General features: G+C 52.8%; 1 protein-coding gene across 5 annotated transcripts; it reads left to right on the forward strand.

The window, feature by feature from the left end:
- Positions 1–4,780: 4,780 nt before the first annotated feature.
- On the forward strand, positions 4,781–24,346 carry TMEM151B (transmembrane protein 151B). Of its 5 annotated transcripts, none has more exons than XR_010719960.1 (3): positions 4,781–4,873; positions 11,912–14,093; positions 19,235–24,346. XR_010719960.1 is itself a non-coding variant. In XM_066178415.1 (2 exons), exons 1-2 carry the CDS (start codon positions 4,781–4,783, stop codon positions 13,346–13,348), a joined length of 1,530 nt encoding a protein of 509 aa, XP_066034512.1. In that variant the 3' UTR covers positions 13,349–24,346. The 5 variants fall into 5 exon arrangements, 1 of the variants encoding a protein (XP_066034512.1); XR_010719961.1 differs by having other exon boundaries at positions 11,912–14,074; XR_010719962.1 differs by having other exon boundaries at positions 11,912–13,892; positions 13,977–24,346.
- The last annotated feature ends 423 nt before the right edge of the window (positions 24,347–24,769 follow it).

Consider the following 24,769-nt stretch of genomic DNA (forward strand, 5'->3'; position numbering starts at 1 on the left):
CCTGATGGCTGGTACAAGGGAGGATGGGTTAACTTTCATTTTGGAGTTGATTCTGCTTGAGTTGCTTTCTGCGTCACCTCAGCCTTGCACCCCCACTAGCCCAGTCCTTGTCTCCTAGCAGTGCTCCAAGTGGCTAGGTATTACTCATGCAAGCTCAGCTCTGCTCTCAGGAGAGTTAAACCTCCCGGCTGCCAGACTGAATTAGGGCTTGTGTCTCTCCACACTTGCATCAGAGTGAGTTGGGAACAGGCCTGATGGAGCCACACTAGTGAAAACAAGTGAGGAGTCCAGGCAGGGGCTGGGAGAGAGGGGTGAGCAGGGTGGCAGGGAGGGGAGGTGGGGGGGGTGAATGAGCTGTTTGAAATATCCAAATACTGAGCAGGAGCAGGTGGCCATCCCATTGGACAGAGCAGTTCTGACACCATGAAAAAGTGATGACCAAGTCTGTGTTGCCCAGGCTATGGAGCACACAGAAAGTAGGATTGCAGCCGTTCCCCAGGACCTTGGCCACGCTGACAGGCCTGGCCTACACAATGACCCCTAAGCATGCAGTGGGTTTAGCCCCTTCCGTAGAGCAGCGACTCTCCTGCCTGCCAGGTCCATGGGGAGAGCTTGGTGGGGCAGGGATGCTTCTCCAGATCGGGATATGTCAACTCCAACCCTTCAGGGTGGCGAAGGCAAACTGCAACAGAAACCTATTTTCTGCTTTTAGGGAGGTCACTCCCAGGACCATAACTACAGATAGACTAAATTCTGTGAGCCATTGGTTTCCATGGTTTATTCCTTTCTGGGGGTGATGGGCCAAAAATTTAAGTGAGAACAAAGGATTTAGCCAGGGAGGATTTGGCTCAGTTTCCAGGCACTTGGGGCAGTTGCCGCTGCTCTGGAGTTATATCGGACAAAATGTCCTGAGGACTGTCAAACAGCATCTGGGCAGTGCTGAATACGCTTTTCATTTCCAGGGGGGATGTGAGGGAGGGCCCTGGGTATCCTGCTGGGCTACTGCGGAGACAAAAGTGATTTAACCTGACCCAGAAACCTCTGTGGAGCCTCACAAAAGCTGTGATGATGACAAAATAGACTCTCATGAGGCTGGATGGAAAACAAATAAACTGTATATAGGCAGCCTGATGGAAAAGAAAGGATCAGAGCGGGGATCAAAGACTTTTCAATGACAGCAATTCTATTCAGTGAAATGTGCCCCAGAGCGGCAGCTACAAACTCACCTACTTTGTGAGGTTTAAGATTTTCAGTGTTTGGGGACTGCAGTCGTGTACCCCTGTTAGTGATGCTAAACAGAAATGAGCTCCTCAGTCATCAATTAATGACCCCTGGGGGTTTCCTTCCCACAATAAAAAATGGCACACCTGGATCTCCTCCTAGCAGACATGAAGTCTTGATGTCGCAGACAAAAACATAACTAATGGCACATATTTCCTTTTGGACAAAGCTTACAGAGGTAGATGGCACCCAGACAGTCAACACCACTGACCCTCAGTGGCAAAGGGATGTTGTTCAACTCGAGCAAGAGGTGCATTCTTTCACCCACATTCCCCTTGTTGCAATAATAAGGAGCAATTTAATTAGAGTGACACATTCTGGAAGGCTCAGGCAGCCAGCACAAAGTATCCTTGAAATTTTTAAATTGAATAGGCATTAATTTCTGAGCATAGAAAATCCTGCATCCTAACACGAGGGGATTCTCTGCCACACATCTTCTTAAGAGACAAAAAGCAGCACACCCCTAGGAATCACTGATTGCTTTGGAACAAAAGACTGAGTTTTGATCACATTTGGTTTATTGGAAAAACTAAGGCTAAACACAACGATATATATATATCTATACGATAGTGTAACATCCATTTTTATATTTAGGCTACAAATACCAGCACAAGGATAGGTTATCTGTGGCCATCTGGTTTCAAATGCAGCCTCCGTTCAAAATTTTTTCTAGAAATTGAACACAAATTTGCTGCACGGGTAAGAACTAATAACATATTTAAGCAGGAACTAAAAGGCTATTTTCTGTAACTGCCAGAGACAGAAGAGTGAGACCTTTTGCGGTTTGATGCATTATGGAAAGCGAACGAGTCCTGCTAATATGATGTCATGCTTTATGCTTGCTTGGAACAGATATGAATGTCTCTGCAGGGTGACAGATACAAGGTTTCTGGAGAACAAACCTATTGGTAAGGGCACCACCTCTACTTCAGTTGCTGCGTCTTCTTAAAAGCCTCCCTGCTTCTTTCAACCATTTTGTCACATCAGAAGGGCCTTCATCCCGCTCTCCAACATGATTTTCCAGTAGGGCATCCTGAAACCTACAGGAATGACTGGAGGGAAATCTCACATATTTTTGTCTCTTGCCCCCAAGAGAAGGAGAGTTGAGTGTGTCAGGCAGCGCGTTGTAATTAGAACTTCTGGGTTCTCCCTCTGGTGATAACACAGAACACAGTCTTGGATGCTGTCCATCTTTAGTTTCTGAAAGGCCTAAACACCATAGAGTCTTATTTTTCCCATTCCTAGGAGTTCTGTGCCCTTTGTTACACATTATCAGCCATGCCTTTGTGTTCCTGCCCGAGGGTGAAAATCTGCCACGTGCCTGTTTTCCTCAGAAAAGTGGCTGAGAACTTATACAACTTCAGTTCAGACAAAGCAGGGCACAGAACCTCTTTTGTGCCACCTCATCTCAAAAATAGCACAGCTGGTGATGTGCTTGACAATGTTGTCTCCAAGATGTGCTGCCAAGACCAGTGTCAAAGATACCTGACACAAAAAACTCTACCTCTGGCTCACCAGTAGCCACCGACTCCACCAGTGGAGGATAAATTGCATTGTGGGTTGCTCCATAAAGGGTGGCAGTGGCCTGCTTCCCAAGGGTTAGTCCTGGTGGATAAAAAGCCCAGAATGGGCACATCAAAGAGAGCTCCTTGAGTCTGTGGGTGTGCTGCAAAACTCCTTGCCACAGAATGCATGAAGCATCTACAAGTCCAAAATCGAAACAAATTCAAAAGCGAATGGACAAATTCCTTGAAGAAAAAGACACCATGGGCTATTAAATGCAAAGACATAAACTCCTACTACCTTTCCCCCTCTCCACCCTTCTGCTTTGCTCTTTTTGTGTGATATTCATATATTTGAGATAAAACCAGTGCTGTTCCTGGAGGGCAATCATCCCTCAGGCACCTTTTGGTCTAGCTGAGGTCACATCCTATAAAAAGCAGAAATGCATATAGGAATGCAAATTATTTACAACTGTCTACTGGTGTGCATGGAATAACATTCAGTGCTGCCACAGGAATTGTGGCAGCTCTGGGCTTGTGCCTCTTTGCCTGCTCTGCCATGACACATGCATGGGTGAGTTCTCCTCGGAGGCATGGGATCCATCACGTGAGGGTGGGTCTGAAACCCTCAAGAGCCAAAGTCTGCCGGGATGATTGGGCAGGGGGTGTCTGAGCAGTAGGCAGAGAAATTCCAAGCAGGCTGCTCCTGCTTGCTGCTGTTCCCATGGCAACAGGGGAAAGGCGAGAGGAAACACATCCCCAGCCTCTTTTGAAGATGAGCTCCTTCAGCAGCACCCCCGGCCATCACATCTATTCCCATAAGAAGCAGGGGTTGGCAATTCCCCTTGGATGCATCTCCTTGAGTGAGACCATCAGGCCTACACACCGTTCCTTCCTCATCCCAGGCAACAGTGGACAAGGCATGCCAATCATCCCATCGCCTCAGAGCTCAGAAAAAGGGAAGAAGTTTCCAGCAAATTCTCCAGCTCATGCTTCTCCCCAGTTTGGATCTGGGGAAGCACCTGCAGAGACACCTGATTTCCTGACTATCAAGGAAGCTGGGCTGTACCTGTAATATCCAGACCTTAACAAGTACAGACCCCTGCCAAACTCTGTGTCTGTCCCCCCTGTGAGTTTAGACTGAGGGTCTGAAGAGACTTTTCCACTCATCCCTCTAACCAAGCAGGTTAGCTCTGCAGAGAAATAAGCTGCAGTTGGCTCTGCAATAGCTAGCTGAGAACCTTTGGGCCTGGTGCAGGTCACAGCAGGGAAGAACCATCCCAACCTAAGGTTTTCCGTGAATGCCAGCATCAGCACTGATGGTCACCACAACCCCACTTCCCCGACCAGCTGGGGTGCCCACAGATTACAAGAGCAGACGGGGCACATGAAAGTGCTCCTGGTTCTCCCGCTTCATCCCGAGGGAAGGAAAACCCACGGGACCCCTCACCTCTCCATCACCTGTCCAGCTGGGACCGAAGCCAGCCTGACGACCCCTCTGCGCGGCTGAGAGTAGGACCTTTCCCCGACAGCGCCGGGCGGCAGTTCTGCTCCCGGTGGGGCTCGGGAGGGGCGGCGGCACGGGGCTCCCTGCCACTCTGCTGCCGGCCGGCGCCTCAAGGTCACCCTCCGCTCCGCTCGGGCGGCCGCGGATCCCGCCGTGCCCCCATCCCCATCCCCATCCCCATGCCATGCCATGCCATGCCATGCCATGCCATCCCCGTGCCGTTTCCCCCGCCTCCGCCGCGGCCCTCCCACCGCGGCTCTGCCCGCCCTCCGCCGCGTGTAGCGGCGCTGCGCTGCGGCGGGGCCGGGGCCGGGGCCGGCGGGCGGCCAGCGCTGCCGCCGAGCCGCGGCTGGGGGCGATGCCGCCGCGCCGCCCGCCCGCCGCGCCGCCCCGCCGCCCGCCCGGCGACCGGCGAGGCAGCGCCCGGCGGCGGGCGGGATAATGCAGCTGCCCGGCCCGCAGGCACCGCCAGCGGGGCGCCCCCGCCGCCATGTCCCCCCCGGCCTCGGCGGCCGCCGCCAGCGAGGGAGGCAGCAGCACGCCGGTGCCTCCGGAGGAGGAGGCGGAGGGGGCCAGAGAGGAGGTGAGGAGAGCGGCCGCCCCCCGCCCGGGGCTGCCCCCTACCACCCTCCCTCCCCGCCCGCTTTGCATGGCGCGTTCATTGACCGCCCCGCCGCGGGCCGGGCTTTGCCCGCACAGGTGCGGAGCCGCTCGCCGCTCGCCCCTCTCGCCCCGCTCCGGCCCCGGGGATGCGATGTGGGCCGGCGGGGCGGGCGGGGGGTCTAGGGGGCCAGGGTACCCAGCCGCCGGTCCCCGCCGCCGATGGGCTGCCCCGGCGCATCTCTTCTCCATCGCTCGCCCGTCACCTGGGGATCGCCGCGGAGCCTCCGGGGCTGGAAGGGGAGCAGCAGCGAGCGCTGTCCGGAGCGGGGGCCGGGGCTGGAGTGCCCGGAATGGAGGAGGAATGGGGAAAAAAAATCACAAATGAGAAGCGCGGGGCACCGTTTGGGCTTTCTGCCGCGGGCAGAGCTTGTTATGCATGGGAGAAGTGGACGTGGAGACCCCCCCCCTCCTTGCTGTGCGTCGGTTTCTGGGGGCATCCAGGATGTGGCACACAGCTGCCTGGGTCACTGTGAGGAAAGACGCGGTTGTCAGCAGGGTTGAGGGCTTGGGGACATGGCAAAGCCAAGGGCTGTGTGCTGTTGCTGTTGCTGGTGGCTGCTCCCGGCTAGATGTTGGCTGGAGAAAGTGTAAGGTGCAGACTGGGGGAAGCCAGGTACCAGCACAGCCTTGCCTCCAGGTGTGCTGCAGTCTCCCTCAGCAGATGACTTTTCTGGAGTCCAGGCAGCAGATGCCAGAAAGGGTCCAGAGTGGGATGCCTCGGGAGCACCACCGGGAGGCAGGTGTGCCAGCCCTTTTGTCTGCCTCTACAGATCCTGCTTGCAGCTTGGGCTTCCCAAGAAGAGAGAAAGCAACTGCACTGACTGGTGAGACTCACTTTATGCCATGGGACTGTTGACCCATGCAGGGCAACTAGGCAGTGTAGGAAGGGCAGCATTCTCCTGCTGTGGCAGGCTGTCCTGTCTGATGAGACCACAGCTCAAAGGGCAGCTTGGAGGGATACTCAGAAGCTGGTGCATCACTTCCCCTCCTGCTCTTGAGCAGCTGCAGTTTGTGAGTGCTGCATAAGCCTGGTGTTCTCTGCCTCCTTGGCTTGGGCAGAACATGCATGCCCATGCACGGGTATTCTATATATACAGGCTTATATTTAGATATAAATAATTGCAGGAGAGGAATGCTGAAGTTCAAGGACTGGGAGGCTGTACAAATACTGTATACTCTGCCCTGTGTCTCTTCCTCTCTTCCTGCCTGCATTCAACAACTCCTGATGACCTGAGCCCAGCTCTTCAAACAGATCCTGATGAGGGTAGCTAAACTGTGAGGTGTTTTTTTAGCGTGAGGATGTGCATGTGCCATGCTGTGACGTGGTCTCTGACTGGTGGTGCTCTGGCAGCATTGGTTCTACTTTCAAGACAGCACAGACTTTTCAGAGCTTTCAGAGCAAGAGCCCGTTTGGGTGAAAGAAGTGTAGCAAGGGCAGTGCCCAGACGAGTTTCCCTCACCTACAGTGCCCCCTGGCTCACAGGGATTATGACATTGTCTGGGCTTCAGTTACTCTGTGGTGGCTGCCAACTAGTGTGTCAGTATAATACTCCATGGGAGCAGGCAGAAAGACTGCAGTCCATGACCTGCCCTGTTCAGGCTGAGGACATCCTTCTTGTGGCCAGGAGGTATCACAGACTTGCATGAAGCAGCTGGTGGAGGAGAGGGAAGCTGCAGCCTCATGATGGTGCCATGCTTGCTGGTGTCTCATTAGATGCAATGAGGAGAGACTTTAGTGGCGAGCTTGGGTTCATGGACTGACCTAGTGCGAATCCTCTTGTCTTCAGAACTATCAGTAGGGGAGAATGTTCCTCCTCCCCTCTAGTGCCTATGTAATGCCATATGGGCTGTGCAATGTCCTCATTTCCATCAGAACCAACTGCTGGTGCCAGCATTGCTGAGTGTCCCTGCAGTGTGGCTGAATCCCACAAGTCAGGGTCCATTGGCCAGGGTGAGTGGGAAGCTAGAGATGTCTGGAAAATGGGAAACGTGCCCTGTTCTGTTTGAAGGTGCCTCATCTTGATATCTCAGGTTGCTGTGTCTACAAACCAGCCAGGGCTTCAGGTGCTTCTCAGCTTGTCCCAGCAAGGCAAGCAGCAAGAGCTACTAGCCAGTGCTGACTGAGCCCTTGTTCCATCTTGGCATCACATGCCTACACCCACACTTAGTGGTGGTGATCTGAATTACACTCATCAATGCATACTTGGAGGGTAGGAGATTCCAAGGTACAAGCTCTTCAGCCTGGGAACAAGTGAAAACCTGTCCTTGTCTTGCTGCTCAGGTGAGATCTGATGGAAGGAACCAGTCCTCCTCCAAGTTGCCATGTAAAATGGAGACCTTGGTACCACTGCAGGAGCTGACTGCTGGCAGGATTCCCTGGCTTGTCAGTGCTCAGCCTTCCTCTGTCCTCTGCAGTTGGCAACACTACCAGCCTTGGACTGAGCCACCTCTTTCTTGTAGGCAGGTAGTTCTTGAACCTGGGCCGTAGGCATGGGTTGTGTGATGTGGGTATTTGCTGGGACCATCCTGGCCAGGAGTTGCCAATGTTTGTCCAGAGCCTTGGAAGACAGTGGTAATTCCTAGAAATTACTGGATCCTCCCTACCTCCCTTTTTCTGGGGATTTGAGATCAAAGGGATCAGGGCTTATTCATTTCTTCTGTGATGTCAGTGAATCCTGGGGAAGAGCCATGGAAACTGATGCTCAGGAGTCCCTCTGGAGTCCCCTGCAAGCTGCTGCCACCACCTGGCATTGGGGAACTACCTGGGCCTTCAGGCTGCTGCTCTGGGCTTTTTTGGATTGTTTTTTCAGCCCTCTAGAGGGCTGTCTCTAGGACAACTAACCCTCTGAACCCCAGGCTGTCTGGAAAGATGAAGGGTTAGCATTCTGGAGGCCAATCAGAGATTTCACAAAGGTCCCTGCAGGGAGAGGCGGGTAAGAGGCACGGGAGGTAATGACATGGAAACACTTGTTAAAAAAGGGGACAGTGGATGGGACCAGGGCCAGGCTGTTACAAGGAGTTCAAGTTCTTCAAGCTTGAAGAGTTTTAGTGTTCAAAGTTGCGGGGTCAAGGTTGCAGGGGTGATTAAGAGGTTTTGACCCCTGTGCTTGGCCACTGGGATGCTGGGCATGTTTGTCCCCTTGAGGCTGCTTTTTTAGAAGAGGATACCCCAGATCTCAAAGGAATTTTGTGCAAGCAGTGATGGGGGTCCCCTCTTCCACTGCTTCTACCGTGTGCATTGTGGGGTCTCCTTTTGCCTCATGGCTGGTTGTGAATCATCCCCTCCATCCCTCCCCACACGTCCCGAGCAGCTACTGCAGGTGTGGGCCTCCATCTCTGTTCACATCAGGGGCAACATCAGAGGCCAGTGCCACACAGCAGGGAGGGGAGGCCCAAGCAGCAGCCTACCCCTTGCCTTTCCTGAGATATGTCTCAGTTAGCACCTGCTAAGCGTTGCCCCATGCGTTCTATGAGGTGAACTGAAGCACAGAGAAGGGAGCTGGTTGGGATCCCACAACAGGTTCAGCTAAGCTATGGCCAGCCTTGCCCCCCAGCACTGCAGAGATGTTTCAATACACCTGCAATAGCAGATTTGCTTACCACTGTCCAGTGCTGGAGCCTGAGCAGTGAGGGAGGCTCCCGGTGATGGAGGGAAACCCTGTTTGCTGTGAAGTAGGGCAAGCCTTTTGCCTCATTCCATCAGACTGCAGCGGGCAGATGACGATGGCATTTATATCAGTGCCTGCTCTCCTCCTAGTGACACTGTTCTGGGACAGATTTCTCTTTCCTCAGCTTTTTCATCTGCTTGTTTGCTATGCTGGACTTAGCCAAGGCTGGTTAAGAGCTCAAGGAGCCAACCTTATTCAGCTGCTTCTGCGGAGGAATCTGTGGAGCTGATTGTTTGCTCCTGTGAGCCCTTTGCAGCCTGGGAGAGGAGCAGGGATGCTGCAGTTCCTACTGGGATTAGACTCTGCATCTGGCTCCTCCTCTGTCTCTGCTGTGGCTGTATCCTGTCATTGGCACTTGATCAGCTTTCGGAAACCCCAGCAGTGCAGCCGAGGTGTATGTGTTTTACCTCAAAAGCCTAGGACAAAGTGGGTTGTAAACAGTTTACAGCAGGGGTTAGTGTGACCCCGTAAAAGCGCTGCAGTATCTAAATGCTGCGTAGTCCTAGGAGGAGACTAATGCATGGACTAGAGCCCTGCTAACACAGTTCCTGGAACCAAGCCTGGGCTGCATCGTGCTCCCTGCCCTGGCTGGGTAACTGCAGTGGGGCTTGCCTACATCTCTGCAGGGTTACAGCCAGCATCTCCCTTCTCCTGCGACACAGGCTGTGCGGAATGTGAAGGGCTGGGGAGTGACTCTGAGGTGGAATTTGCTTTTCTGAGACAGACATGTCCAAAGACCTGTCATTCTGGTGCCCCTTCCCCAGCTGGGAAATGAATGAGCTGGATGCTTTGCTTTATTCCTTGTTCTCCGTTTGCAGATGTGCCTCCTAAAGAAGGTGCCGTTTCTCGGCATTCACACCCCCACAGACACCCCAGGTTTGGCATGTACCACTCCAAGGGCCCCATTCAGACCCTCCCCATGCTCCTCCTTTGGCTGAGCAGCTCCTTTAGATCATCACAGCCAGAGCTGCTGCTGCCAGGGAAAGCCTGCAACGCAGAAGGCAGCAGTGAGAGAGGAAGCCTTTAGCTGCCTGGGTAGTGGTACAGCATTCCGGCATGGGAGAGCCGTGCTGCAGCCAAGCAAAGACAGGGGTCTGAGCAGGCTCTTGTAACTGCAGCATTGACCTCAGGAGGGAGAGCCCAGCTCAGGTGGCTCTGCCTCCTGAAAGGCCCTCCCCTTCTTCTCCTTGCTCCCTTTTCTCTTACCTAGGGGTTGCCTTCTTGCCCCGTGACTGAGAGGCTGTTGCAGTGGTCAGTTGCACTGGGAAGACTGGGCTGCACATGTGTCCATGTCAGCACTGCCAGCAGGGCTGCCCTGCACCTCCCTGTATTGCCTGCAGACCAGCACCACCCCACCTGCCAGCCCTGGGCTCTGTCTGTCTGTCTGTCTCCAGGTCTTGCTGTCACCTGGGACTGCCAGTGGGATGTACCATCATTCCCTTTGCCAGCAGGGATTTCTCTGGATGTGCTGCCTGCTCTGCTTATGATGGGCTGGCTGTTGGGGTGAGCAGGCTGGGGAGCTCTGTGGCTCTAGGAGAGAAACCTCTGTTGGAGATCTGGGCAGGATCCAGCCCTGCTGAGTGCAGTGACAGAAGTCCCACTGGCAGGCTTTGACAAGGGTAGGGAGGAAAGATTGGCTGTGGGACTCCAGGGCAGCAAGACAGGAATGAAGGGCACTTCAGAAGAGAGCAAGATGCATTTCTAAAGGAAGAGGCCCAGATCTGTCCCTAGACTTGCCAGTGGCCTTGTGATCTCTGGTACTTGCTTTAATTTTCCTTTTCATCCCAGAGTGAAAGTACCCTTCCTGCCTTTCTAACAGTGTGAGCCCATTCAGTTGTTTGGGATTCCTGGATGAGAGACCTCTCCAGCCCAGCATGCTCAGGAGTGGAGAATAATGGAGCCAGGCTTGGACTGCAGTGCCATGAGCAGTGTCATTACAGCTGGTGTTGGCCCCTGCCACGGCAGAGGTGAGCCCAGGAGCTGCTGCTGCCTGCAGGTGCAGAGGGAGAGCAAAGCTTGAAGCCTCTGAGTGAGTTTTGTGGCATCTGCACAAGACTGGGGTTCTTAACCCCCTTCTCTCAGGTTCCACCTTTGGAGATTGCTGGATGAAATCTTCTGTGTACGAAAGCAAATAGTTACTTTGCCTGTTCTTTCTTTGGGTGGGAAGATGTCAGATGTCACAGACAAAGCTGGATCAGTATTTGAGACTTCCGAGTGTTGCAGAGTGACAGAGGTTTCCTTAGTCAAGTTTTTTTCATGGGTTTGTGTGAAACCCTGCACTGTTCTATGGTAAAGGCACCAGTGCAATCCCTTTAAAAAGTTCTGTTGCTGAAGTTCTGCCTTTTCCTCACCGTGAAAGACCTAAAAGCAGTTTTTTCAGAAGTATGGGTTGTCACAACCGAATCCCAGTGCAAGCAGGCACATTTGCCAGCAGCTGTGAATGGCCTCTTACCCTCCCTGCTGCTGCAGATTGGTAGGATGCTCGTCCCTTCGAGCCTGAACACTTTTTAGCATGTTACTCTGTATTTGCTTTTTCTCCTACCAGAGGTGGCTGCATTTCAATCGTGGAAAAGTACTTTCTCATTGGCGTGGTTTATAAAGCAATTGAGAAGCACTTCAGAGCTCCTTAGGCTGCCAAGTGTTGTAGTGGGAATAGTCATTACCAAACACAGACCCTCCTAGCTGCAGAAGGTCTGTTTCTCCATCTTGCAGGCACATGCCTGATGTGCCAACCTGGTGGAGAAATTGGAACATTGGTCATTACTGGGAAGGGGAGGAAAGTCTTGTGTGCAGTGGGATGAGCTGTGGTGAGGGGTTCAAGTGGGATTACATCAACTAAACCTGCCTGTGCTGGTGGGGTGGGTGCAAAAGCTGAGGAATGTGGAGAAGGTCACCCAGACTCTTATCTTTTGCTCCAATTGCTCTCCCTGGGAAGTGGCAGTGGTAGGGGTTGCTCCCTGTTGAAGGAGGAGGATGCTTGGCTGACAGAGTTGTCCCTTGCTGCCCTCCCCCATGTCCAGCTGGGCTCTGTCTGTCTCCCCAGGAGGGGCAGAGCACCAGAAAGGGAGGTGGGGGTGACAGTCGCCTGCACTGCCTGACTGTCATCCAGTGAGAGATCCCAGCCTCTGCCCTGCCCGCTGAGGCCAGGAGCCCCACGGCGTCCGCTATTTTGTCTCTGTTGGCAGAGCTGTAGGTGCTACCACAGCACCCTGCTGCCTGCTCCCCTTCCCCTGCAGCCTATTGACTCCTCTCTTGTTTTCTCTCTCCTTCTCCACGGTCCCCCGGAGCAGCAGCGGCCGGTGAAGCAGTCTCTCAGCAAGTCCCTGTGCCGAGAGTCCCACTGGAAATGCCTGCTGCTGTCCCTCCTCATGTATGGCTGCATGGGAGCCATGACCTGGTGCCACGTCACCAAGGTGACCCGGCTGACCTTTGACAGTGCTTACAAAGGCAAGTCCATGATGTACCATGACAGCCCCTGTTCCAACGGCTACGTCTACATCCCCTTGGCTTTCCTGGTGATGCTCTACGTGGTGTACCTGGTGGAGTGCTGGCACTGCTACACACGCAACGAGCTGCAGTACAAAGTGGACGTAGAGAGCGTGCATGAGCGTGTGCAGCGGATGCAGCAGGCCACCCCCTGCATCTGGTGGAAGGCCATCAGCTACCACTATGTCCGCAGGACACGGCAGGTGACCCGCTACCGCAACGGGGACGCCTACACCACCACCCAAGTGTACCACGAGCGGGTCAACACCCACGTGGCAGAGGCCGAGTTCGATTATTCCAACTGTGGAGTCAAGGACATCTCCAAGGACCTCATTGACCTGGAGAGCTACCCAGCCACACGGCTCCGCTTCACCAAGTGTTTCAGCTTTGCCAATGTGGAGTCCGAGAACTCCTATCTGACCCAGCGGGCCCGCTTCTTCACGGAGAATGAGGGCCTAGACGACTACATGGAGGCCAGGGAGGGAATGCACCTCAAAAATGTGGACTTCAAGGAATACATGGTGGCCTTTTCCGACCCAGACAACCTGCCTTGGTACGTATCTCACTATGTCTTCTGGGTGGCAGCTCTGCTGACCCTATCCTGGCCCCTGCGGGTGTTAAATGAGTACCGCACCTCCTATGTCCATTACCACGTGGAGAAACTCTTTGGGTTCGACTATGTGGCGGTGACGCCGGCCGAGGAGCGCTCCTTCTGCCGGAGGATGCCCCGTGTCAACACGGTGGACAGCACCGAGCTGGAGTGGCACATACGATCCAACCAGCAGCTGGTGCCCAGCTACTCGGAAGCCGTCCTGATGGACTTGGTGGGGCTCTCCGGCTGCACCAGCTACTCTGCCTGCCGCTACGGGGGCTACCGGCAGAACTGCGAGCGGTGCCACAGGACTATAAGCAGCTCCTCCATCTTCTCCCGCAGTGCTCTGAGCATCTGCAATGGCAGTCCCAGGATTCCCTTCAGCAGCAGCCGCTTCTCCCTGGGCCGCTTGTACGGCTCACGACGCAGCTGCCTCTGGCAGAGCCGGAGTGGCAGCCTGAACGAGCAGAGCTGCCCCACTGAGCAGACACGCCTCTCCAGCCAGGTGACTGTGGAGGAGGAAGACCCCCCTCCTTATCAGGATGCCCTCTACTTCCCTGTCCTCATTGTACACCGCAACGAAGGCTGCCTGAACCACGACCACCGTCACCTTCATCGCAATGGGTCCTGCGTGGAGACCTCACTGTGAAAGCAGAAGGCAGTGAGATCTCATTGTCCATTGCCTGGCCTGAGCCAGTGCAGGATCTGGAGAGAGGAGCACAAGGGGGCTAGCCTAGGAGGACATCAGGATGGAGTGGATGTGGCATCCTGCTCCGGCAGCCAACAAGAGCTTCCCCCGCTGTGGCTCTGGCCTCCCAGAGAGGTTGATGCTGATGCTCCCCCGACATGGCACAGAACTCTAGACCGATCACCACATGCAAAAAAAAAAAAAAAATCAACCAAACCAACTGCAAAATCATAATTCATGGTATCAAGACCCAAAGGGGGGAATAAAATGACAGGCCTGATGCAGGGAGGGGGTGGCTTTGGCTCCCAGCCCTGGCTCTGGGCTGGTTCATGCTCCAAGGAACCAGCAGCCACCAAAAAGCACCCTGCTGCACCTCTGCTCACCCTGCTTCCCACACTGGAGCGAGACCCCTCACAGGGTGGAGGAGGACAGGCCCCTGGGAGCAGGGTGTCGCTGCCTGTGATGGAAGGTCATGGGTACCCAGGCACGTGGAGCTGAGTGGCAGGTTAGAGCAAAGGCTGAAAGCCACGAATCTGCCTCTTCCCCTTCCTCCCTGACCATTCCCCATCCTCCCCACTTTTTTTTTTAGACCATGCTCCGACTGTTACTTTGTTCTCACTGCTGGGAATGGCACTGTCTCCAGAGGATCCCAGGCTCAGCTCCTTAGGAAGCTTCGGTGTGCCAGCTGTGAGTCAGCATCCCCTTGGTAAAAAAGGGTTTTCTGTTTGGGCATGCAGCACCGGGGAAGGGATGAATGTGCAAATCCAGGTGGAGCAGAATCTGCAGTGCTACTGATGTGTTTGCTGGAGGAGGGCTCAGCTGGAGAGAGAAAATGAGAGGCCCCTGGTGAGCTGGGGAAGAGGCTGGCACTAGGACAGACATTGTGGTATCAGGTGGCACGTCAAATGCCTGGGGTCCCTTCCTGGCTTTGCAGTGAGTCCTAATTGGTTCAGCTAAGCATCAAGGAAGTCTCTGGTAGGTTCAGCTGCAGTTCACCTATTGATAATGGAGCAGCAGGTTGATGCATGTCTGCATGAGTGAATTTTGCATGAGATCCAGCTGGGCTCTGGCTGTGGACTCTGAGCTGCAGGCTCCTGGAAGCCTCATTTTGGCAGAGAGCTCTGAGGGGATAGGAGGGACAAATGCAAAAGCATGCTGGAGAATTGGGATCTTTGACTGGGGAAAGGAGGATCAAAGGGATTCTGTTTCTATGGGACTCCACTATTGGTGCAGGACCCATGCAGGAGGCATCTGCCAAGAAGGATGCTCTGCAGAACAGAGGCTAGGGATACGTTAGTGGAGAATCTGATTAAAACTTAATGCTTTGCATGACAGAGGTTTTTGCAGAGAGGTGTCAGGCTGTGAGAAGTGAGGTGACTTCTGTGTAATTCATTAGCTACTGAGTTCTTCTGCCTTGGTCTTGTCAGGGCAGTTTGCTCTGAGCTTTGTGTTGCCCCTTCTACCCCACTGGAAAGGATCCCAGTGACATTGGGGAAAGAGCCTTCGTGTTGCAGCCTGAAGCTGCAACAGTGTTTGCAGCATGCAGACACCCAGCTTTTCCTCTTCCAGCAACACATCCCCAGATCTCTTGTGTCCCTGTTCTCAGAAAAGCTGTCTCCTTTTTAGTCAGCTCTTTGAGGAGTGCATGCCAAATCAGCCAGCGATTTCTCCAGACAGCACTACTCCTCAGCATCACCCCGCTTCCCTCACCAGCTGTGGAAAAAAAAAGCTAAGAGCAGCATGTCTTGGGTGACATAGACAGGTCCATTGGTACCTGAGCGTTTGTGCTTCGTGTCTGTCTCCCCATCTACCGCAGAAGGGCAAACAGTGAGGCATTATATTTAGTCCAGCCATCTTTCTCCTGCCAGCTATTAATGATGGGTCTGTCTCTGTCATCGTGCTGCTGTAGTGCTTTGCCTCCCAGGTCTTGAGGAGGCTGCAGATGCACCCATGTGCCACATTGGTCCTCTTTTGAAAGTCATCTCCTGCTGGCAAGCCTGGAGTGGTCAGCACTTCTGGGCATTGTAGGGTTCCAATTTTCATTTCCCCCAGAGCAGTCTCTTCTGCTCTTTATGCTCTGCATATCCTGGTTAGTGTCTCTTGCCCTTCGGGTCAGCTTGTCCTCCTGGATCTCAGGTGCTAAGCTGCAAATAACAGTGGTTTGAACAGGAAGAATCTTAAAATCTCACTCTGTTTATGATTCTGTCTTAGCATCTGTCCTTACTTTCACTACCAGAGCTAGATGTTGGCTTAAAGAAGAGGGTCCCTTGGAGGACAGAAAAGCTTAAGGTCTCCAGTGTAGGCACATCCGTCTCTGAGTTTTGTTCTCATTATTTTTGGCATAGAATCAGACTGGGCGAAAGCAGCCCTGGGATTTCCTTGCTTAGTAATGACATTTGGCTTGCTGTGCACTCGTGCTTGTCTCTCCAAGGGCCTAATGTAAGCCAAGGCCACTGTGGAGTGTCCTCATGACTCCAGGGAGATAATGGTATGTGCTTGTATGTCCCAGTGAATTGAGACAGTGGAGCTGCAATGGGTCATTAGTGAGGAATGAGGTCCCTGCTTGTCCTTCCTGACACGTTCCCTTTGAAATCTCCTGCACATTGCTTAAATTAGGCTGTAATGGCTCATCTTTCTATCTCCAGCTTCCAAGGTGCCTTGGACAGATGGATTTATCTAAGTTTTGGCAGGCCTTTTAGCTCCCTGGGGCAAAGACTGTTTTCACAATGGGGACAGATTAGCAGGGTCCCTGTGCCCCCCGGCTTTTAGCACCTGCATCAGTTTCAGGCACTGTGTCCGTGGCTTTTTCTGGGGCTTTCCATGAGAATGTCTTGCCTTGTTCCTCTTGCCCCATTTTCACCTATGAAATCTTATTCTGGAGGTGGTCTATCCAGGTGGACACGTGGATCTTGGAGGCACGACTGCTGTTCTGACCCACAGGATCTGTACAGTCTTCCTGTTGCTGAACACCTTCCCCATGGACATGGTGCCAGCTGCAGCCAGGTCCCACCTGTAGTCCCACTGCTACTGTCTGTCGCTGGTCCAGACCACAGTACCCTGAGACGTGGGACCTCTCTAGTCAGTGTTCCCCACTGCATGCCAGGATTTATCAGAGATCCTATCCCTCATATTCTTGGCCCTGCTACCCAAATTCACCTGGTATAACTGCCCCCCTGGTCCATGCTACTCCATGCTCTCAAGGGTGGAGACATGCCTCAGGCTCAGGAAAGGGGGATGGTGCGCTTGGACATGATAGGAGAGCAGGACCAGGTAGCAGAGACAGGAGCTGCCTGGTGGCTTGCCCAGTGGTGGAGCTGAAGAGAGGAAACTGAAACTAGGGTTCATCCTTTCATGTCTAGTCAGGCAGGAAAGTTCAGAGCAGGAGACAGGGCTTTCCCTTCCATCTCCTGGCATGGGACACTACTCCTGGCATGGGACACTACCGGCAAAGAGGGTTTCCTCCTAAGGGTTGGTGAGAGACCACAGTGCCCTGGGCCAAGGGCAGCTGCTGTAATTCTGCTTATGGCTCAGGTTACCAGCACAGATACCCAGAGATAACCTGTCCCTGCTCTGGCACAGGGCCTCTCCATGGTGGAGTAGTCCCATCTCCTGGCACATACACATCAACCACCACAGCTCTGGGCTGTGCAGCAGTCAGGTGTCTGCTCTTCCTGGGATTTGTGTCTGCTCTCTGCTGTATCCACACTGGTGATGATTCCTTTGGCAAGTTATTCGGTGGCCCAGCCTGCTCCTCTCAGGATGGCCTTCTCCCTTATATCTGAGTTCTCCCTGCTGTATCTTAATCCCGTTACTTCTCCTCCATTGACTGGTGAGTCTAATTGGCTCTGTTCCTTTTTCTCATGGCCTTCCTGACACAAGTAGGCCTGCTATCTGTAGCCTTCTCTTCACCAATCCCAGAATCTTGATCTCACTTGCCAGACCCTGGCTTGAATAGTGGTGCAGAAGTTTTCAATGTGTAGTATGTCACTCCTGCTCTAAGCCTGGTCCAAGCAAGAGGGCCAAAGGTGCAATCAATGCCTTCCTTGGTCTGTCAGGGTGGCTGTGTCCTCGGTTCTGGTGCAGAAGAACTCTTCAAAGTGTGCAGAGTATACAGAGCTGCTGGCTGCTTACACAAGGAGAGCAGGACAGCACACATCACCCTCTGGGAAGGTCAAAGCTGGGTGCTTGTCAGTATGACGGGGGCAATAACTAGTAGGATCTCTGCAGTCAGATGGCTTTGATTTTTTCCATACATCATTCGAACAACCCGGTTTTCTGTGGGCTGAGAGTCAGGCTCAGCATTGCACTTAGCAGCAGACTTTCCTCTCATATCAGAAGGGAGGGAGGCAGGAATGCAACCAGCCCCTCTTTGTGGCCCTTCATGGTGCTAATGCAACCCAGAAGAGGGCTAGTCCTTCCTGCTGCAAGGCTGGAGAATTAGTTTAGGCTATTTGGTGTTTCCTGTCTGTCAATGTACTTGTCAGGTACTTAAAAGCTCTCCAGCTTTTCTGAACTAGAGAGAAAGAGAGAGAGAAGTGTATGAGAAGCTCTGGATTAGCTGATCATCAAGACACATCACCACCCATTTATCTATCTTTCAGCACAGTGGAAGCTTCTCACATAGTGCCGAGCACTTTGCTTGTGCAGAACCAGTCGATGACACCAACCAGTCAAATGGTACTTCTTTGAGCCCTCTGTGTGTCATATCTCACTCCGAACCAAAGAGGGAGGTTTCAGAGAGGGCTGTCAGGGTGAGTGGTTGTAGGGGCATTCATTAGGATGGGGAGAGGGAATCTGAGTCTATGGCCAAGGCCAGGCCTTCCAGGCAAATATGCAGTATTAACGCTGGGGAAGCTGCTGTTCATTTATTGTCAAACAAATGCACTCCCCCCCTTCCTTTCTGCTCCCCATAAAAGGCATATTAGAGATCCAGCTGGTCCCTGCCCTCTTTGTTGTCTCTTCACTCAAGAGGCCGCAGGGTTGTTTAATAACTGATGGATGCCAGTGGGGTGAGAACTGCAGGAAAAGATTTATTAAGTGGAAGTTTAAAAAAGTTAGGCAGCATCTGATGCCAGTAAAATAGCACCTGCTGATTAGCAGGTGGGACGAATAATCTCCTTCCAACCTTTCTAACCACAGCTTCAGTACTGCTATCTAATGTCACCAGGGTGCTGCCTTTAGCAGAGTACAGACTTTGCTGCAGTGTGCACCTACTCTGCTGTAGGGACTGGGTCTGAAATGCTACACCACCACCAAGATGTTGCGTTACCAAAGAGCTGTAAGTCTCAAGTTGGGATGTGTCCTTCTGATCATGTTTCATTCATATTCAGTGGGTAGAATAAAGTCTGTAGGAATATGATCTGGATCCAGGTAATGATAGAAATGAAACATAGTGTAAGTGATAGCTCTATCTGGTGCTGCTGCCTCCTGTGATGCACTTGGGCCTACACTCTCCACTGAGCCAGGTATGCATGGGGACCAAAGGCTGGTTCATAGGACCTGGGACCCCAGTGGACACTTGGGCCTGAGCCTGCCTAGGACTGTTTTCCCTGTGGGCATTCTGGAGAAAGTGGGGAGGGGTCATAGTTACAGTTCAGGTAGGAATTAATGGGCTATGTTCATTCCTAGTGTTATTTTACTGAAGCCAGTGGTACTATACTAATGTGAGGTTGGCTTAGCAGCTCCTCAGAGAGGTCTGTCCTTGAGTCCAGAAAAACTGATCTGTCACAGTGTTGCTTTGATGCATAGATTTTGTGTTGGGACTTGGCCAACGTGAATGAATGTTGAATATCTGTAGTTTCTACAAGCAGTGGGTTGAATTGTTCTGCTCTACTGCCTCTATCACAGCTGCTCCGCCAAGGGGAACATTATGCCTATGGATGCGATCTCGTCAGCTCCCTCAAAAGCAAGCTAACAAGCAAATTGACCTCCACAGCACTGGGAGAGGAGCCTTCTCCCACAGGACCATAGCCTTTCCACCTCTGAGGTAAAAGAGGTCCCAAGGACAGAACTGAACCTGCAAGACTCAGGGCCTCTTGGCCTGCCCTTCCTCCTTCCCTCCTTACCTCATGTCTGTCTTGGAGGAGGGACAGTTTCCCTGTGGAGTTCAACAAGCTCCTCTTCCTGCGGCTCGTGAACAGGCTCTACTAACAGGTTTATCATCCACCTATGCAACTCTTCCAGAAGCTGCCAGATTTTCAGGAGCCCATTACAATGTGCAGCATGGCCATCCAGCACTGAGAATAAGCACAGCGGCTGCTGGAAAGCTAAGTGGGTTTTATTCCTCCCCCATTCCCCAGGAAGACTCTTTCTGTTGGGCCATTTTGTTTGTTCGTTTGTTTGGGTTTTGTTAACTTCCTTTGGGGGAAATGAAGCTTGTGAGAAATTGGTGCCCATCCGTAACCTTCCCCAGTCCTTTGAACTCTGTGAATGGATGGATCACCTACTGTGATATAATTTAGTGGATTTTGTAGAACAAAATAACTTCACACACAGACACATGAGGTTCTCTCACTCTCCATCAGCACAAGCTGCTTCTGCAATCTTAGCTACTCACATTAGTGAAAGAAAAAGCCTAGCTAGAATGTGGTGAGATGACGTAGTACTTTGTATCAGTCCCATGGTCCCAACATCCATTAGCAGTGCCATCAGCTGCCGTGACATGAATTCAGACTTTGGATGGCAGCCCATGAACCAGTCAGGGAGAAAGTTTGGAAAATCCCAAGGCTGAGTCTATGCACATTTCCAGAAGCAGGTGCAGAAGGAGGATCAGCTGAAAGCAGGCGTCACCTCCTGCTCAGCCCTGGGAGTAGCTGGTGGGCTCTGTTTGTGCTGCACCTGCCCCCCAGGAAGAGCCTGTCCCCAGGGGCCGAGCAGAGGGAGCAAGAGTAGCAGTGTGTCTGATGGAGCATCACTGCTCAGCTGACTGGGGAGACAGTGCTGACAGCTGGACCCCAAAATAACAGGAGTTCACTTTGGAAATGCCAATGGCTTTTTCAAACTGGAATGCAACTAGAAGGCCTTAACAGCTGTGGAGAAGTGTTTCACATTGCTGTTCCTTGCTTTAAAAAAAAAAAAAAAAAAAAAAAGATTTTTGGTGATAATGTGGGTTTAAACTCTCCACTTCTTCCATCTCTGTTAGTAATGTGCCATGCTGGTGGAGAAGGAATACCCAAGGCAGATCAGGATGGTGGCCCTGTGGATTTGCAGTGGGGTAGGTTGATCAGGAATGAAGGCCAGAGTTTAAAATCTTTCTCTGCCCCCGGAGGTGTGACATGGCCATCACCCAGCTGTGGCAGGGGTGGGGTTCTGCGTTGGTGCACAGCTGGAATTGGTGGCCCTGCGGAGGGTTGATATGTTTGTGGCTTTGGTGTGGTGACACCCATCCACCCTTGCAGCAAAGGCTTTTCAGGGTGACAGAGAAAAGCTTGTTCCTCATGAGAGGAAACTCCTGACCTGGTTTCTGTGAGGAGATGGTGAGAAGTGTCACATTTGCTGCAGCGAGTGGCAGGGAGCAGGGATAAAAGCATGGAGCAAGCTGTGTTTGAGAACAAGCTAATCCATTGCTGACTGCCTGAAACTGGAGAGCTGCTGGATCTGCTCCCTGGACAATGCTTTCCAGCTCTTCTCACTCTCCCCAAACCCGATGTGCAAACTGTCATTCCTCTGAGCTAGCCAAAGCACTCCCCTCCCCTGAACTCCTCTGAGGCTGAGGCCGTGTCTTCACTTCATTTTGGTCCCCTCCCTGCTGGGCCAGCCATGAAATGCCAGCAGATGCATGATGACCCCAGGCATGCTGGTGGCCAGACCTCGCCGCGCCCTGCCTGTGTACAGCCTTCCAGCAGTGCTTCCTGCCCTGGTGGGCCCGCTGCTTGCTTGCTTGCTTGCTGCAGAGCAACCACAGCACATCCTGGCATCACTTTGGCATCACTTTATGCTTTCCCAGAGAATTTTTCAGCACTTCTCCTAAGTTAGAAGACAGAAGGCCTTGATGTTTTGGTGGTCCTGGTCTGCGGAGAAGTCTCCAAACATGGGCCCTGTGCTTCTCTGCTGGGGCTGAGGGCAGAATAGGATGTGAATGCTCAGCAAGTCATAGGAAGAAGAGAGCTGGTTGAGAACAGCTGTAAAAGGCTTTGCAAAGGAGCTGGTTTTCAGGAGACACAAGGCAAAATGGGGCAGGTACCCATGGTGCTGGAGCAAGGGTGCTGCATGGCAGGGAGGGTGAGGGGGAATGGAGCAGGGCATTTGATAGAGAAGCTTGGGAACAGAGTGGGCTTTCAAAGCAATCTGTGCGTGCTCTGGCTGAGGAGAAAGGCAGGAGGTATATCCTAAGCTGAGGTGCCCAGGCCATGTCTTGCTGCGTTGTTGGAGCAGCAATGTCGCCTCCAAGCCCAGCACTGACAGCTTGAGCACGTGTCATCAACCATGATGGCTAATGCAGCCACAAGGTGTAAATGTCACTAATGAATAAATTGCCTCGTGCCTTGGAGAGGCTTATCCATCATGGCCAGAGACAGGGATCTGACAAGCCTGGCTATTTCAGGCACACTCTGTAGGGAGAAGGAACGCTTGGTGTCTGAACCGTCCCCTCCACCTAAGGAAGCCGATGCAGGGCTTGGCTCTGCCCCACTTCCCATCTTCCCAACCACATGAGCTCAGGCTTCATCCCTCTTCTTTGCAACTGAAGAAGCAGGAAAGGATCTAGATTAGCCAAAAGTGCCCTGTCAGCAGGGTGGTACATGAGGCTAACTGGTGATTGAGTTTGGAGGGAAGCTGCTGGACACAGGGCACAGGTGCTGTAGGGGTGATGGAATACAGTGGTGGGTCCCCAGCGACTGGAAGAGCTTGTCTTAGTTGTCTGGGTGTGTTTCAGGCCGGGAGTGGTTGGCTCTATGTTTTGGAAGTGTGCTGTTTCCTCCTCACCCCAGTGTGCTGTTCCAGAGGCGGTGCACAAGATCCCCATTTTCAGGATCCCCTGTGCTGTTGAACCCCAGCCACCAGCACCTTGGCTGACTGTGTAGGGGGCCAGCAGGTACCAAACACGCAGGGACAGCTCAGCCTAGACAAATCCAGCTCCATGGGAGCAAAGGGAGGCTGAACACAGCAACCATTTCTGTGCACAGCCTCTGCTCATTGTTGTGGCAGCCTGCTCCTCCTCCCCAAGTCGGTGCTCAAAATCAACCTGCCATCCTGTTTGTGACATATGCCAGTGTGACACCTTGCAAATCGCTGCCTGGGTCTCTGTGAGCAGAAACTGCCAGGCTTGGGAAGCTGGCCACTGTCTCCTGCTGCCGTGTGCGCACTGCTCAGAGCAGCGGAAGCCGGACTCGCCATCTGCTGTGGGAGGGAGCCAGCCGGGTGTCCCTGCTCCGGCCTGATGGGACAGGCACAGCCCGAGTGCAAGCCCTTGTGTCATTCCCCCTTCTTTACCTTCTGGCCACCCCTGTTTCTCACCATCTCTCTGGCACAGACCCATGGGTGAGGGGATGCTCCCAGCTTGACTCTGCTGAGCGCTGCTAATGCTGCATTGGCGGGTGGTGGCAGTGCCCATGCTCACTCCCTCCTCCAGACGGAGGCCCACAAATGACCCCCCTCCTCAAAGCCTGCCAGTACTCCTTGGGGATAGATCTCATGGGAGAGCTAAGGTATCTGTTCTGGCCCTGCACTGAGCACAGAGTGACCAGCTAGTTATCCACCCTGTTACCAGCTGGACCTGGAGCTGGCAAGTGACTCACCAACAGCAGGAATGTTCTTACTCCAACAATCTGCTGTCTGGCCAGAGTTCGTGGCATTTGAAATGGTTTCTACCCTTGCAGACTGGCATATGGTTGGCTGTTGGTCTTGGGTGTGGGCAAATGGTGCAGGCCGCTTGGTTTGGACTTTGTGTTTTGGCCAAGAGATTGATGGGAGAGAGGGCAGAGTTCTCCAGGCAACAGCTACCTGTCCAGGCATTCCTGCGCATAGGAGCCCAGGAATGATTTGAAGAGTGCTTAAGTGGGGTTAACAGTCTCAGCTGTTAGCAGGAAAATGAGCAGTAAATATCCTGGAAAGCAGGTCAGAAGTTGTTCTGGTGATGACGTGTTTTCCCAAGCCCTTTTCTATCCGTCCCTTGTCCTCACTGGCTCTGGTGGCCAATTCCTCCTCATGTGTCTGCTAGCATGTCTGCAGGATCTCATCGCTGCCCACCAAGCATGAGCTTTCATTGCACAACTGACTGACCAGCTGCAGCCCTGTCCTTGGAGCTACAGGCAGGCTTGCCTAGGACCAGGCCACCCCCATTAAACCCCCACCCTCGCTGCTGGAGCTGTTGCTTCATCAGCCTGATGCTGATCTGGGTCTTTTCTGCTGTTTCTGAACATGAGTTCTCATCTCATTGAGGTGTGTCATCCAGTGAAAATATTTTGTAAATGCAAATAAAAATAAATAAGTATATTCAATACCTCGGTCTCGAGGATGGGAAACAAGTAGTAGGAATCGCCCAGGTAGGGAGGTTTCACAGCTGCTACTGTTGGTTAGGAATTCTTCTGGATGTAGCCCCTGGAACATCCATCAATAGTTGGGAAGGGAGCTACACAAGCCTGTGAGGGCTTGGGGCTGAGCCCTGTCAGCACCCCTTGTGTGGTCCCTGCTGTCAGGGCAGCCTTGCACTCCATCCTTTCTGATCTGTGTGGGTGTGGCACAGTGCAGGTGAAGGTCCTGTCAGCCAGGGGCCAGTGGCACCGTCGGTGTCTGTATCCATCACACAGGGCAAGGCAAAAGCGGGTATGTGGTGAATAAATTCTTTTGTGAACACTGGGAAATGGTTTTTACTTTTCAACTCTGTCAATATGATCTAGCTCTGTCTGTCTCTCTATATATGTACAAACAGTATATCACGATGTTGCCTTTTTTGTTGGAAATATCGAAGTACAAAGATTGTAAACCAAATCGGTGTAATAAAAGTTTCAGATGATTCACTGAGGTGGCTGCCAGCAGTGGGTCTTGTGAGCACTGGTGTTGGGCAGGGCTGGGAGGCATGGGAAGCTCCTGCAGTGCTCAGAGCGGGGGAGGAGATGGAAGTCAACCCACCTCCTTAATTCCCTGTTATCTCCTGAGCAGGGTGGTCAGTGTACCAACTCACTCAAGTGTGTGCCTTGTCCCATCCTCAGGTGACTACAGCTTGTAGAACAAAAGGAAGCCGCACTGTTTTCAAACTTGTGAGCCAGCAGTCCTGAAGGGACCCCTCTAGCTTGAAGTTATGCAAAACACAGATTGTTTTGGACAGGTTTGCACAGAAGAGCACTACTAGGCAAGGTAAGCATCTGGTTGTAAAGAGTTCACCTGTTGCAAAGCAGGCTAGCACTGAAGAAAAGCAGAGCAACCCAAAGCAGGAAACCATGGTGG

The sequence above is a fragment of the Chamaea fasciata genome, unplaced genomic scaffold, assembly GCF_029207755.1.
Source record: "Chamaea fasciata isolate MVZ Bird 193981 ecotype frontalis unplaced genomic scaffold, bChaFas1.0.hap1 SCAF_3, whole genome shotgun sequence".
NCBI lineage: Eukaryota > Metazoa > Chordata > Aves > Passeriformes > Sylviidae > Chamaea > Chamaea fasciata.